At 34.1% G+C, this 17,402-nt stretch overlaps 1 protein-coding gene across 1 annotated transcript in view; it reads left to right on the top strand.

Annotated features, from left to right (window-relative positions):
* LOC124711675 (flotillin-2) overlaps window positions 1-7,843 on the top strand; it is a 328,442-nt gene extending 320,599 nt beyond the window's left edge. The window contains exons 7-8 of the mRNA XM_047241871.1: window positions 1,593-1,739; window positions 5,061-7,843. Of these exons, the coding sequence (XP_047097827.1) occupies window positions 1,593-1,739; window positions 5,061-5,090 (177 nt within the window). The 3' untranslated portion in view covers window positions 5,091-7,843. The remainder of the gene's footprint in view (window positions 1-1,592; window positions 1,740-5,060) is intronic.
* The last annotated feature ends 9,559 nt before the right edge of the window (window positions 7,844-17,402 follow it).

Below are 17,402 nucleotides of genomic sequence, written 5' to 3'. Positions count from 1 at the left end.
AGAATTAAGGAAGAAGTATTGGGTTTGGTATCAGGAGGACATTGAGAAAGGTAGTGTTCCATGACCGCAGGACCATGGGCACGGGGAATGTTCATGTACGAGGACATCATGTCCACAGTGCTCAACAAGGTGTTTGGTGATGACAGTACAGAAACTGTGGAGAAGTAGTGAAGTAAGTGAGTGGTGTCATGAATGTAGGATGAAATGTAATGGACAATACTTTGGAAGTGTTGGTCAACAAAGGCAGAGGTTCACTCTGTGGGAGCAACGGGGCTACCAGTAGGGATACCTATGGGGTTAGGGTTTTGGAGTTTGGGCAGTAGGTGAGGAGGAAGATGGATTCAGGTTTTCGGATAGACCTAAGGCCTTGAGGAGCTGCCTGGGGTCAATTTGGACTTCTGGAATGGGATAATGTCTGCAAAGTTTGTATGCAGAAGTATCAGGAAGTTGGCAGAGACTGTCAGCCATGTAGTCACTACGATACGTGACCACTATGGTGGAGCTGTTGTCTACGGGAAAGATGATGAAGTATGGATTGTTTTCAGTTACCGACAGTTGTGCATTCCACAGGAGTGAAACTGGATTCATGGGAGAGGGATTTAGAAAAGGAAGGTAAGACCAGGGTAGAAGCAAGGAATTCCTGAAAAATTACTGGGGTGCATCTGGTTGGAATAGGGGGAGGATCACAGTTAGGGGAAGGTTGGAACTGTTTTAAGCAATTATGTAGATAATTGGATAATTTTGGTATATAAGGTTATTTCAGCTTTACTGCCGTCATCAGTGCATGTTGTGACATTGTAGTTGGACATACGTCGACTTTGAGTAAACTATTATTGTTGTCTGTAGTTGTTGGCTGTAATATTTTTTTCAGAAATGTTTTAAAACTGTTTGATAATTTGCTGTTGCATATATATATTATCATATGTTTTTCACTATCTGACAGTTGTAGAAATTCAGGGTTGACGGCTTCTGTATTGGGTTTTGATTGACTGTTATCAATGGGTGCCTGCATGCCTGCATACAAGAATGTGTATTCCTTAGCTAGAGAAAGAGCTAGAGGTCAAAAGCTAATGTGAAAGCTGTTTTCTGTTAAGTGTTTCAGTGCTCCATGCATCGATCTGCTGTAGGTTCGTGGTTACCTTTCCCATATTTTGTGTATTGCTCTATCCATGAATTACCATTATTGTTGTAATTTTACAACAGAAGTAATATAAATATGTAGTTCTTAAAAACTGGAAGAATCTCTGCCTTTTCTCAGCTGCAGTAGGTGCACACATCATTTTTGTGTAACAAACATACTTCCATTGTCAAATGTTGGCCTTAATTGATTACCCTGCTCTTATATTTGGTTCACAATTCTGGTAACTACATGCTAATGGTTTTTTCTGAATTACATCTTGTGTTTATATTTCTGTATTTATCTATTCTTGGGTTGTTATAATACTTCACTGATTATCGAAAGAAGCCTTGTACACATCCTTATGAACCAGTGAAACAAGTAATGTACATAATTACATGGAACATGCTTGATAAGAAGCAGTTCTGATATTATTGTGAGCAGTCTTAAATATAATGTGATTTCATTGTGACAGATTGCGGCAGAGGTGGCAGCTCCACTGGCAAAGACAGAGGAGATTGTGCTGCTCGGTGGTGAGTCAAAGGGAATAGCTGAAGTAACCAGACTGGTTGGGCAGATACCACCTGCAGTGCATGCTGTAACAGGAGTGGACCTCTCAAAGGTGAGTTATGTGACCAAGCAATACTTGTACTGAATATTCAGGATTTATTTGTGTTGTTTTTTTATTCTAAACTTACTTACCAAACTCCTGTAATAGTGAATAACTGGAGCAGGAAACATTTCTGGTGATAAATCCATTTTGGTACCACCACACTGAAGTAGTAAACCATGTGCTTCCTTTCATTCAAAGAAATGTGTTAGTCATCTCATGGTTCTCATATTCCAAATTACCAAGTTCATTCCTCCTGCATACATCATTTCTCGATATTCTAGCAAACTTGTAAATCTTGGAATGTCTGAAGACTGTCTGGACCTGACTGTTGCATAGAGTAGCAGTTTAAAAAATATAAAAACATTACCAGTTATCAAAACAAAACTAAGAGAGTACTTAAAAACAGCATGTTTGTACAGCGTTAAGGAATATTTTGAGATCAGTCCAGAAGAATGCCTTAGACACACTGTCCAGTGAGTGCAGCAATGTGGAAGATCCCTGCTGTTTTGGGGTTGCATTATGTGGGGTCGACATACACTGCTGGTGGCCATGGAAGGCACTGTAACAGTTGTACGATACGTGAATGCCATACTCTGACATAGTGCAACCATGTCAGCAACATATTGGTGAGGCATTTGTCTTCATCGATGACAATTTGCATCCCCATCGTGTGCATATTGTGAATGACTTTGTTCTGGATAATGACATCGCTCAGTTAGAGTGGCCAGCATGTTCTCCATACATGAACGCTATTGAACATGCCTGGGATAGATTGAAAAGGGCTGTTTAAGGATGACATGACCCACCAACCACTCCGAGGGATCCATGCCAAAATGCTGTTGAGGAGTGGGACAATCTGGACCAACAGTGCCTTGATGAACTTGGGGATAGTATGCCATGATGACTACAGGCATGCCAAGCTGTATAACAGCACAGTACTCAGCTGTGTTTATACTGTGTAAAGTGTACTAATTATAGAATGCATTGTGTTTATCAGCTGCATTTACACTGTGTGACAGCACAGGCTGTATGGTGGAACAGAATGTATATGCAAGAGGATGTGCTATTGGGTATTAGAGGTACCGGTGTGTACAGCAATCTTGACCACCAACTCTGAAGGTCTCACTGTATGGTGGAACAACATGCAAGGTGCGGTTTTCATGAGAAGTAAAAAGGGTGGAAATGATGTTTATGTTGATCTCTATTCCAATTTTCTGTACAGGTTCCAGAACTCTCAGAAATGAGGTGATGCAGAATTTTTTTGATGTGTGTGCACTGATGCATCTAGCATCGCTCCAAACAGCAACCAAAGGATGATGCAGTTGATGGCCTATATAATTCTATAGAAAATGTCTATCAGACAATGAGGTGGCCATAGTAGTTGAAAATCTGGACTTATATGTAGAAGTGGGTTTCAGATCCCCCAATCAAGCACCTACACTTAGAAACATTTTCTGAGAGTCCCTAAATCACTTCAGGAGGATTCTTTGATCATTCCTTTGAATAGACTGCACACAATTTTGTGTTATTTGTTCTACTGGGCTAGTTAATTCATTCATTCATTCATTCATTCATTCATTCATTCATTCATTCATTCAATCACTCGCTTGCTCCTCGTGTTCTGTGAAATCCCATCAAGAAGGAAAACCTTCACAGATGTGATAAAAGTCATGCCATACATCAACAAAAGACAGGTAAATCATTGAAACTTAATCTTTAAACTTTGTTAACAGTAACTTGTCATAAAATTGCTTAATAAGATTTCTGCTCTTGCTAACTAAATTTAATTTTCAAGTAGTAAATCAGAAGGAAAGCTTCCACGTAGAAAAAATGCTTCTGCCTCCTCAGTTATATTAAGTAGCTACTGTTTATCTTCTAAGCTTATTATGCTCAGTTGATTCCAACATGTACAGGAAGTCAATCATTCTGTTTCACTTTTGTTCTTGGTTTACTAAACTTCATGTGGTTTGCTGGTTGCTTTTGTGAGTCCAAAAACCACATTAGTTTCAGTGTTGACAGCATCCTTTGAATGTGTGCATTGTCCTTATTGGAATGTTCTTGAGAGGTGTTCATGCCGCAAGAATATTTACAGAACTATGCCCTCACACAAGCACCTGAAAAGCATCCTATACGTTGTAATTTCTAGAATTCATTGGCATTTTCAAAACACTTAGTTTTTGTTCTACTTCATTCTTTTCTACATCTACATGGTTACTCTGCAATTCACATTTAAGTGCTTGGCAGAGGGTTCGTCGAACCACAATCATACTATCTCTCTACCATTCCACTCCCGAACAGCGCGCGGGAAAAACAAACACCTAAACCTTTCTGTTCGAGCTCTGGTTTCTCTTATTTTTTGATGATCATTCCTACCTATGTAGGTTGGGCTGAACAAAATATTTTCGCATTCGGAAAGAAAGTTGGTGACTGAAATTTCGTAAATAGATCTCACCGCCACGAAAGGCGTCTTTGCTTTAATGAGTTCCATCCCAACTCACGTATCATATCTGCCACACTCTCTCCCCTATTACGTGATAATACAAAACGAGCTGCCCTTTTTTGCACCCTTTCGATATCCTCCGTCAGTCCCACCTGGTAAGGATCCCACACCACGCAGCAATGTTCTAACAGAGGACGAAAGAGTGTAGTGTAAGCTGTCTCTTTAGTGGACTTGTTGCATCTTCTAAGTGTCCTGCCAATGAAACGCAACCTTTGGCTCGCCTTCCTCACAATATTATCTATGTGGTCTTTGCAACTGAAGTTGTTCGTAATTTTAACACCCAGGTACTTAGTTGAATTGACAGCCTTGAGAATTGTACTATTTATCGAGTAATCAAATTCCAATGGATTTCTTTTGGAACTCGTGTGGATCACCTCACACTTTTCGTTATTTAGCGTCAACTGCCACCTGCCACACCATACAGCAATCTTTTCTAAATCGGCCTTTGGCTGTGCGTCTGTGGTATGACTTTTGAGGTTGCTTTATTGAGGTTCTAATAATTGTACCACAGTGGCTTATAACGACCTTGCCTAAAATCAAAGTACCTGTTTGCACACCTTATACCGTTATCTGAGAAATATGGACATTTATAAATGTAAAAATATAAATGATTTTACTGAAATGGATATTCTAACTAATTCTATATTTAATCTGAGTTTAAAGTGTTTTGTCATTCACATTATAAAGCTGGCATTTCATAATATCATGTGGTTGCCATTTATAATTGTTAGCTCCTAAACTGTTTTGCAGTGTTCACTAGAATTTTTCATTTTTTTATTTCATAGACATTATTCGCTTTTAATAAACACATGTAATTTTGTGTTTTTCAGGTCCTAAGTAAGGTCCCAGGTGCTAAATAATACAGGGAGCAAACCAGCTGCATAACTACACCGTACAGTGATTCTCATTAAGATAGAATCTCTACTTCTTTTAAATTTCTGAAAACAAGGGATCAAAAAGAAGTAATGGGAAAGTTTATTAGAACTCTAAACATAAGCCTTCTTCCTCAGGTATTTTGTCTGGCGCCTAGATGAATGTAAAATTTATACATCCTAATTGCTTGCTGTATGTACATCCATAATTCAAATTATTCAAAAGTATGTCTACAATTACAAAAGACATTGTGCAAAATATTTTTATTTCAAAATAATTACATGGTTTGTTATAGTAACAGACCAGTCTTTCAACTGCTTATCCAAATCATGAAGCACAAGTTTCTAAATACTAAATGCCAAGCAAAAATTATTATGAAATTCCCATATTATCTGTTCTTATTCATATCTCTCTTGAAAACTGAATAACACAAGTAAAATCTGACATTTAATCATGATTATCAAATTTTCTAATGCTACATGCAAAATTAGCTTCATTATGCACCCACATGATAGACTGTTATATAGATTCTCGTGGATGAATGCTCATTGTTTTCATTTATTTTGTTATGTTTGTGCCTGAAAGGACTGCTCAAATTTTTAAATTGTACTTCAGCTGCTGTCACTATTGCAGCACATTTCAGAAAGTTAATCACATAATTTATCTATGCTTATGGGCACATTATGACCGCCCCCTTTCAGTGAGCATAATTCACACAGAGCACTCATCACAGTTTTTTTCCCTACTGCCAGGCTGCTATGTGTGTAAGATTCCAATTTCAAGGACTTAACAAGTAGCAGATGTTTTGCACAAATAGTGTGCCTTTATCCCTTAAATAATTTAAACTGATATATTTACTTTCTTGTTCACAAAGACTCCCATCTGTTCCATACTGATAACAGTAATATCAGGTACATCAACAAATATTTTTGCCAACTGTCTGGAAGTCTGTTGTAATAAATTAGATAATAATACTTTCTTGTAAAATTTTTAGAAAAAAATTGCGCAATATATTTTTACAACTCTAATTTTTTCAAAGAACTTTGTTATTGGTAAATTTCCTCATCAAATTTTTGTAACATGCATAACAGACACTTTGTGCTATTATGAATCTTTCTAAATTCTTGCAGTTTTTTATGTGCAAGTTCATTGAAAGTACTTACTGTTTTTTTTCTGGTGTCACATGTACAGAGGTATATATATATACAACAGCAGTAAATAATGAGACATTATTGCTCTCTGGAAAACTGCTTATTTCATAATGAAATATTAAAAGTTATATCACAAAATTGTAAAAATATGTTTAAAAGACTTAATAAATGGTAATTTTATCATGGCTCACTTAAAAACAGCTACTGCTTTTTCAGCAGTTAAACACTCCGACAAAAAGTAAATGCATTTGAGGTGGCTTCATCACTCTCTTTATGAACTGTTTACTCATCTCTATCAATGCAAAACACTAATGATTGATTTATACTTTGATTTTAATAGATTTAACAAAAGTCTTGTTTTATCATCTGTATGGAGAGAAAAATAGGTTGATGTTAAGTCCTTGAAAATTAAGGTTTATCTCCTGGGCATAGTGTGTACAGTTGTTATTGATAGAAGTGCTCTGTTTGAATTATGTTAAGATTTGTAAAGAATTTAGCTAAGAATAGTAGTATGCCTTCCAAGGCTAACAAAATTGTTGTTGATGAGCACTGCCACAAGTTATAGCTTTTTCTGGATTCATATTATTCAGCAGCTACTTTTCTGCTGTTACTGCATGAAGTGATGGATGCATTTATGTACCTTATTCTATAAAACTGGTGAAACAGCTGCAGCACTGCCTACTAAAGTGATGCTTATTTTCCTGTGTGTATTGTACAGTCACAAAACTTCGGTGCCTACAGCTTTTATTTTGAATATCTGAAGACAATGACATGAACCAAGAAAATGTATATAATGGAATCCAACAATAAGTAAAAAAAAATGAGAAATATATTGCAGACAAAAACAGTCACTGAAAATGCAGATACTAAAATTATTGCCAATTATGATGTTGGAAATAAGACATTTAGTGTATATTTTTAGTAGGAGGAAAAATGTACATAAAAAGTAGTACTAAAATTTTATATACACATATTTTCAATGTATAGTTAATAACTTAATTTTTTTAATAAACATTTCTCTCAGTATGGAATCAGATAATTGCCAAATACAGTGTACGGTCCTTTTTTAAAAAAATTAGTTGTTCTATACTGCTGATGATATTAAAATACAAAGAAAATGTAACAAATATTTCAGTATAATACTCAGACGCCTTCCTGTACCTTCAAGTAGATACGACTTTAGTCTTGAAGAAACTGTATATTTTATGTTAAAAGTTGGGCTATATGTAATTGTATTTGGAGATGAATGCTATCTGAAGTCAAGAAATAATGTAAGGCTGCAGGATGTAAGATTTGTTTGTATTTCATTGGTCATCTAGAGATGTTATAAGCCAAAAGATTGTAGGTATTATTGGTGTTTAGTATTGCAAGCAATAATTTTTATTACACTGACATTAATTTTTCTGTGTATATCTTCATGGACGCTTGAACCTGATTATTTTTGTATAAGCTCACAAACTTTTTCCCACTTCCAGCCCTTGGCTCCTGTATTTTTATTTTCGTGTTTTATTCATTTCCTGTTATCTGTACCAGAAAGCATGAGACATACAATAAAGATACAATGTGCATAATGAAGAACTGTGTTTTTCTCATAATGGATGCGAGGGATTAAAACAAACACACACACACACACACACACACACACACACACACACACACACACACATGCATATATGCAGAGGGTGGTTCTAGATAAAAACATTAAGAACTAGTAAAAATGTGCTGTCATCATTAGGTTCAAGAAGAGGAATTAATGGTGCAGTAATTCAAGTGATGATTTATGATCATAAAATAAGCATTGGTAACTCTTTAAGATAGTGCAACCCATAACTGTAATTTCCTGCTTGAAGAATTGCTAGCACAGTACTAAGTTGGACATAAAATGTTTCAGTTTCCAAGTAATTTCCATGGCCCTCACAACATCGTTGTATGCATAGTGGCCACAGTAGATTTAGTTGGAGCATAGTTTCATTGCATTGTCTCACAAAAGTGTGACTTTCTAACTCTTACATTACATAGAGTGAGCCTCTAGACCTCTCATTTACAGTGCTTTAAATCTGTGTAATGTTCTTTTAAATATTTATCATACTTACCACGTGTGACCAGCACTGATAACAGTTTAGTGATGCTGTATCCTTGAATCAGCATATTGACATATCTGTCTATCAATATTTGTATTTTTCATTATCTTTAAAATGAGAAAAGGGTAAGAAAATTTCGCTGCCCGTAAAATTCAGTAGAAAATATATTGGCAGGAGATAGCCATCTTCTTTGTCAATTTTCGTTTTCTCTCCACTCCACTTATTTGTTAGTAACAGAAGTTTTGTTGTTATGTATTGCATCTAAACACTGGGCTGTAGCAATTAATTTTATTCTTATTTGCATGTGTTATTTTATTCAGTTGCTTTAATTGGTGGTTTTCTTTCAGACTTTATAAACAATTAGAGCTTATCATTTTCCAGTGGCAGTTGTTAATTTCATTCAAATTCTTTTGCTACTGGACAGTTTTGACATTGACATTATTATAAAGCAATCTGAAACATGCCCTGTTTGTGCAGAGTAAAAATTCAGTAAATGTGAGTGAATGGAGCAAAAGATATATAGACAATCAATAACATAGCAGACCACAGCAAAGAGTAGCACAAAGCTGCAATGTGATAATATTATTAAGTATGACTGATAATGACTCTGCATGTCTGTATATATGATGTCACACATGCAGAGAACAAATGGGAAGGAATACCTTCATAATGTGTGGAATGATGAACACAGATAGGCAGTGTGGTTGTCAATAAAGTACTGTGATAGTATTTTCCAAATTGCTACTATAAATATGTGATTGCTTATCCATCTCTTTGAAAATATTTACATTGTTGTCATGGATTGTTTTAGGCTGGTTGATTATGATACTAAAAGTGACCAGCAGCAAATAAATTTAAATTAAATTAGATACTTCTATTTTTTTATTTTTTATTTTATAAAAAAAGCACTTTTTACTGTCATGTTCACTTGTATTAGATGACTCGCTGCACTGATACTTAAAATTAATTACCCAAGAATAAATAATTATTTTTCCTATTATGTGGCTGCCCAGTTAAGTGTTTTCTTTCTTCATACCTACATTTTATTTACTGAAATAGCAAAACACCATTTTACTTCTTATGTAGCTGTAACAGATAAAAACAGAAATACCATATATGAAGAAGATAACTGTATGATTACGTTAGAGTAACTAGAATTTACATCAGTAGCTTCATCCTTGTTCCTTTTATGCCATCTTCATTATCAGTAATATACTTCACCAACTGTGTTAGCAACACTGCAGATGAAACTTCTGGAAACACTGCAGATGTTCTTTCTGTCCAAAAAGAGACAGATAAAGAGAACCATAGTTTATTGTATGAACTGTCTATACTTATTATAAAAAGAACAACAAACCTTCCATAGTAATTGTGTTGTAAAAGTAGACACAATTTTCTCATGTTAATTTCATATCCCACTGTGTTAAATGTGAAGCCATTGACTGCAAAAACATCATGCCAAATAATCTAAAATATTCCATCATTATTGCTCCATGACCTGTAATTAGACACTCTCTTTAATGTCTCATTATAACATTTTTCCTGTTCAAACTGAGCGTTTGTGTGAGTAATGTGTATATTTCAACAAGTACAGTTCCTAACTTACAATCTTTAAAATTAATTTTGCTGTCTGAGGCAATATAACTGTACTGGAGTTTGGTAATGTATTAAGGAAGTTCATATGCTTAACCATTGAGCTTGACCTTTCAGTCTGTTTGAAGTATATTTTTGTTCTTTACATATATAGTAACATCAATTACATCTGCTATCTGTCTGATGATGTATTGTTCTGTACTTCTCATGCATGAAACGTTAGACAATAATATGCACACATCCCATCTGACATACCTTATGTCACGTATCATGCCCTTTCCTATTGGTATTTTCACTCTCCTAAATTGACCTTTAGCATCATGTGTGGTATTGTTTTGCCTTCTACATGATGTAAAGATGTATTTCCACTATGTTTGTGAATGATTTCATGCAGGATCTACTCTACATACATACATCTGCTTGAGATTATGAATAGTGAAGTCACCAAGTGGTGTTCTGTATACTGAATGAACATGTTGTTGGAATTAGTGGAAAGTGCAGCTTACATTTTTTTTGCACTGTATTGCTCACCTTTGGCACACCGAGTTGTTGAGAATATGCACAGCAATACTACCATTTCCTCTTTACATACATTTAATTGTGCATAGATTACTGAGTCTATCTATTAACATTCTATTCCCATTAGCTGGATGATTAAGCTCCCCATATGTGGGTTTTATCAGCAACAACAATCATCCTTATGACTCTTAATAAGTGTTCAAAATAAACTAAAATTGCAACAATATTTCACAAATGCATTCATATGAAGTTTTGCCACAGTGAATATCCGGAAATGTATTGCACATCACTTTGTGTTCATTGACAAAACTATCTAGGAGCATAGCATCTTCGGTAGGGTATGAAATGACATTTTTCTTTCATTCCATGTACCAGATGCTTCCAGTAATGGAGTACCAACAGTAGCTACTGTTTACAAACATAGTGATTACACTTTTTAACTATCCACTGTGTTGTGAGCTATTTGAATTCTGATGTTAAGAACAACAGATTAACTTAACTTCCATTCATCATAATAAGAAAATGGCATTTATTACTTGTAGAAGTGCATATCACCAGTTTGATATCCTTGAATTTGCCTCCATGCTTTAATATTGTAGTCCTGTTTAGCTATCAAATGCTTGCATTCAACATTCCATCATGGAACCTAGTTGAGTAAAACATGTAAACAGGTACAATGTAGAAGTCTTTCTCTCGTATCAGTCATTAAATAATTAAGAAGCTCTGTTTCAACATTGAGAATTCTGTCATGTTTATTTCATGTTAACATGATTAATATGCACATGAGAAAAGTCCCACAGATTCGCACCATGTATCATACACAAGGAGTTAAACATAATGATGACCAAACTTCAAATTTCCTCTCTCCTTTGATACTTTTTATTCATTTTTAGAAATCTTAATTACAATAGCAATTGAATGTTCCAAACATTTCAAAAGATAAGTTTGTTACCAAACATTTGTGAAATCATGCCCTTCATAACTTGAGAAACTGTCAATTCTTCATTTCCATGTATGCTCTTCAAGAAGCACTAGAAAGTCCTTTTTTTTAGTGTACATTGTATCTTTATAACTTGACAGGTCTGTTTCAGTCACTTATTTTCCTTTTGTAGCAGAAAGTAACAGTTTTTTCATGCAAGTCAGTTTTTTAGGTTTTTGTTGATTTTGCAGCTTTGTTCCTTGTGATGCGAATATTTGCTAGAAATCAATATCTAAGAGGGTAAGTTCATTTTCTTAACAATCTAGCTCTGCTTTCAAATGAGCACAGTTTTATTTTGATTTATCAGGCTCATAATCTCCTGATTCCTAATATTTCAAGCAAAATTCTGTAGGAGTGATTTTGAGGTCTTTTGGAGTCTTTCTAAAGGAACAATGTCAAGGATGTGTGATGCTTATAATCGAAATATATCCTGAGAGCCCAAGGAGAAGAATATGAGTAAGTGATAAAAATTAGTCAACAGCCAATGATGAATATTATTCTTGAACAATAGGCAGCATGTGAAGTGATTATAAATTACTATCAATAATCATTATAATAATATGCAAGACAGCGGTCTGAAAGCAAAATTTTTTACTCTAGACATAAATTGAACTTTAATAACATTCAGTAGTAAGTGCATATCTGCACAGCTGACAAACAACATTTGTCATATCAAAAAATTCATTCTGTAGTGAGTGTTAGCACTATTAAAATCTTTGAAATAGATTTATCTCTTTTTAAAGGATTTTCATCACTGATCCACACTAAACATACTAGTCCATTTCACAGCTCCTTCACCTACTGTGTTAAACTATCTCTGCGGAAAGTATCTAAATGTGGTGTAAAACATTAAGAAATAAAATTTTTTCTCAAGTGTGACCAAGAAGCATATTAATGTTTTTAACAATGAACCACTGGTCTTAGTGAGCTGAACCAAACAATTTAGTTTTAACTTTTCGTTTTGTTCTGCGAACATTATTCTGCATGTTGTTTTGATGTCTGAAACAGTATCAAGATAAAAGTTTGAAAGGTGACTCAAAAGTGGCTTATTTCATGTTTCTAAATGGCTTATGATAGCAATATTATGTTACAACATGCAGCAAAAGCTTCATATATCAGCAAAACATTTCATGATAACTCTTGTTTGAATAGTAATAGCAGTCTTATCAAACAGTGGAAAATCTAAGATGGAATAATGACAATATTTTGAAAAGGAAAGATTATTTAATTGGAAAGGAAAGATTGCTACTCGCCATATAGCAGAGATGTTGAATTGCAGACAGGCACAACAAAAAGGCTACTAAACATGTAAGCTTTTCGCTAGAAGGCCGTCTTCTGAAACAGGCAAGATACACACACACATTCATGCAAATGCAGCTCTCTCTCTCTCTCTCCCTCTCTCTCTCTCTCTCTCTCTCTCTCTCTCTCTCTCTCTCTCTCTCTCTCTCTCACACACACACACACACACACACACACACACACACACAAAATGACAGTGGTCATGTGTGTGTGAACTGCGTTTGTGTGTGTTAACCTACATCAGAAGAAGGACAGACTTCAGAAGAAGGCCTTCTGGTCCAAAGCTTGTGTGTTCAGCAGTCTTTTGGTTGTGCCTGCCTGCAATTCAGCATCTGTAGTATATGGTGAGTAGCAATCTTTCTTTTTCATAATTGTTGCCTTCTAACTACATACTGATCTCTTATTTTGTGAGTGCACATCCACAGACATCATGCAAGCATTTATTATTCTTGAAAATGAATAGCCTGTCCAGAATCCCAGTGGAGCTCTGTTAGTGCCAAAGTCTTGTGCCACCCCAACCAAACATAGCACTCATACTGTGCTGTGTGGGTGGCAAATAGACCTTCCAGATTCCCCAATGTAGCCAGCACCACACTTACAACATATCTCTCATACACCTGCAGCATTGAAGAATATTATTGCATAAATCATGGACACTGCCAAATTGTGGATCTTGAAGCCACTCTAGAAAACTTGTTTTAAGTCTCCTCTGTGAAATACCTCACCTACTCAGTCAGTGATGCCCTTGACTGCAGCCAAGTGTACCATAGAGAGCTGTTCTTTTATTGTATTCTCTTTATAGGGCTTCTTGCTGAACTTCATAGCTCAGCTCAAAACCCTCTCACTGATTCATAGCAGGCTACCAATTACCATCAATTTATGTAATCCACACACAGTCTGCCACATATAACACCACTCTTTCCAAACACTGATCAGTGGTGTTTTATTGCCAATAAAATCTAAGAAATATGATGTTAATGGTCTTGTAATTAAATTGTAAATGAAATGTACTGACACATGCTTCTCCCCAGATAATTAATCTATACCCTGAAAAATGACACTGAAACATGGTTGAAATGTTGGTTTTTCAGCATTTTAAAAATTTTATAAGACATTGCAGCATTATGCCCAGCAGAATTTTAATGCCATGTAAGCCTGCATATTTATATCAAAATAGTTCCTTCTCTTTTCAAAAGATAATTTAAAATTACCTTGTAGATGTCATGTGATTTATACTGTCTGGCTCTTGAGGTGCAAAATGAACTAACACAGGTTAGAAAGAGGAGGAAGATGGTTATGCTTTTTATTAAGCTGCAATAGGTTCAAGCCGAGTGCAAAATGCATAACTCAGTTTCGAGCTTTAAGAAAAACTAGATTCTCTTCCTTGGACTTCAGACAGGAAAAGAAGACATGAATAATACAGAAATATGTTACTTGTTAGTAAAGCATAATAAGATTATACAAACACAACAAAGAAAAAGGGGAGAGAAGAAAAGTCAAGTAAAAGACAGAGGATTTCACATCTTAGTAATGTTTCATACTCTCCTGATATTAAGAAATTCCTTGTGAAGAGGTGCATTAGTTCATATGGCACAGTTGCATTCTCTTATAAGCAATGGCTACTGTGACAATACCACACATTAACACAACCATAGACATGTTACTGCAACCATTATCATTTCTCTCCTTTAATGTTCATTATTTTTTGCTTCACATTATCTTCCTTCTCTTCATCCTTCACTTCCCTTTACCTTGTCTGCTAAGAGCTATGTTATGTACAGAGAATTCCCTATGTGAGTTGGAGGTAAGTGAAAACTTATGCCCTGGTCTTAACAGGCGTTTCTGAAAGTTTTCTTCTTTTTGCTCTATGTACTTTATCTTAGATTTACACAGACTGGTTTACCTTATCTAAATTTTAGTCATAAGTTCCTGAACTTAATTGAAAGAGTTTAGATTTTTCTGTAAATTTCAGTATGTACCTAAAATGATTACTTATTGTACTGCATACTTCTCAAATATAAACTATATTTGAATTGCGACAACGTGATTATGTTAAAAAACATTTATTGTGTTAATAAAAGTTCAATTAAAATATTTCCATAATCTGTAAAAGATTTGTTATTCAGAATTTTCAGTATTAAACTACTTCTTTATGTAACTAAAGTGTCTTCAAGATGTAAGCACATACAGAGAGTCCACTTAATGTGCTCTTGAGTTAACTTAAGTGTTCAGTTTAGAAACATACTGAAAAATCTAGCAGCAACTTAACAGTATAATATACGCAATTATTAAATAAATAAATAAACAAAAAAGTTTAAAATATATTTTAATTATGCCTATCAATGCTGATAATACAGTGTGTTAAATTTTGTAATGTCATTATGAAATATGCATATGAGGGTTTCTGTCTTAATAAGTGTGAAAGCACTGATAAACTGATTTCAACTAACCCATTGTTTCTCGTCATAGAAAATCTATGTGCAATTATCTATTAATGTGAATGGTGTTTCATATTGTTAATTATTTGTGTGTTCTAACATTTTTATACATATGTATAGACTAGAGGGAAGCAATGCTGCCAGTTTGAATACAAAATTAATTTAGTTGTTGCTTAAATTGATATTCAGTATCTATGGAAAGTCACTGCCAAAAATTGTTCATATGTATTTATTGAGAAAGTGAACATAATTACATGTACAATTACTTTGCTTCCAATGAGCAAGATACACTGTAATTACATATTTTAAGTTCAACTGACAAATTGATGTTTTGTTATAAATTACATATTACTTTCCTGTATAAAATACTAACCTCGGCCTCAGCTGTGACATCTTGTAACAAAGGGAAAATCCTTTTAATAATACTACATGAAAGCAAGAAAACAGGATGCAATTAAGAGTTTTCTTAAAATACAGAAATATGTCACTTGTTAGTGAAGGATAATGAGATTATACAAACAAAAACAAAGAAAAAGGGGAGAGAAGAAAAGTCAAGTAAAAGACAGAGGATTTCACGTCTTAGTAGTGTTTCATACTCTCCTGTAATCTAGATTCAATTTTAAAAATATGAAAACTGCAAAAACTGTTACATTATTGCAATTTCTATACACTAGGGTGAAATAAGTTATGGTTTTCAGCTGTAAAACAACATGAAAATTACAAATCTTCAGTTTTTATTTTTACTTGTATTTTATTTTATTTTTTGTTAATTGAGAATAATTTTCCAGATTTTGTTGTCTAACGTATTTCTCTCAAATGTTTGTAATCATTACAAGACTTCAATGTTTCACATTGCTATCAATACTAACCTACTTAAATAATGCATTGACTAACAGTATTTAAACTGAAGAAATATTCTGTTGATGAACTGCAGGAGAAATTGTCGAAGGTTTATCATACAACCTAGGCTTTCAAGAATGTATTAGACGATGAAATGCTAGGCTTAGAAAAATGCCTTAGACCATAGGAACAATGTCTATATAACAAAAATTACCAAGAACGTCAAGGTTTTAATCTCTGCCCTTTCTACAAATCCTCATAAACTATCATAGTAATTTTATTGATGGAAAGCTTGCTTGATATTCACCATCTCAGTCAATGTTCTGGAGCTATTCCTATGTGTAGTACCATGATAAGATGCCATGATTCATAAATAAATAGGAGAAAATAGGAATTTGAGAGGCCCAGATCTTATGTGTACTAGTGCTTCAAATACAAACCATATTATTCGAATTGCTACATTTGTCATTTCTCAAATAATATTTTGCTATTTCTGCTAAAGCAAATCCCAAATCTTTTAATAAGGCTCATTTCTTTTTGTAAATATGTTCAAATACAATTAATGCATTAAAATTAAAGATTAAGTGCCAGCAGCAAGTAAGAAACACCAAAGCACTTTTAACAATGTTATTGTGCAGTGCAAAACAAAGTTAATCTTCCTTCACTATATAGACTATCTGCTTATTTTCAAAAATATTAATGGAAGCAATAACAAACTAATATAGATCACTGATTTACATTTCTTTCTGATTTTGACTGGTGATGCTTGCCTAAGATGTTAATGATCTACTTTTATTTTACTATATTACGCTCATTACCCGTTGACTCATTGGAAGTTGAGTAACAAGTATCCTGTTATAAAACAACTTACATTTTTGTGAGTTTTGTGATGAACACCAAAATATGCCTATAAGGTGTCTGTAATGTAGAAAAAAAATCAAATATAGTGCTAAAACAGATATTCAGAATGAGTTTCATGTGTCACCATATTTAACATTTGTTGTACCCTTTTTGTGTTGTTTATTAAATACTGAGCAGTTAGAAACTTTTTTATTACGATTAAAACAAAATATATTCTCTTTATTTTTGTTAACATTATAAAGAATAAAAAATTTATAGTATTGTTTTACAATTTCAATGAACTATAATGTTTTATGAATTAATTTTCCTGGAACTACTCCAGAAAGAAATTTAAATTTACTATACAGAATTGGAATCAGATGTTTTTTATATGTATTAGTAGTGCCATGTAGCTTCCCAGTTATTTTGTGTAAGATAAATATAAACTGAGTGCATATTTTGTAATAAATTATGGTGTAAGAACACCCTAAATTGAATGAATAAATTATTTACTCCCTCTAATACCTGCAGATTCATCAAAGCTTATTAAACAAACAAA

This window comes from Schistocerca piceifrons, chromosome 8 (assembly GCF_021461385.2).
Source record: "Schistocerca piceifrons isolate TAMUIC-IGC-003096 chromosome 8, iqSchPice1.1, whole genome shotgun sequence".
NCBI lineage: Eukaryota > Metazoa > Arthropoda > Insecta > Orthoptera > Acrididae > Schistocerca > Schistocerca piceifrons.
The sequence above is the reverse complement of the archived record's forward strand: the minus strand, read 5'-3'. Positions and strand labels throughout refer to the sequence as shown.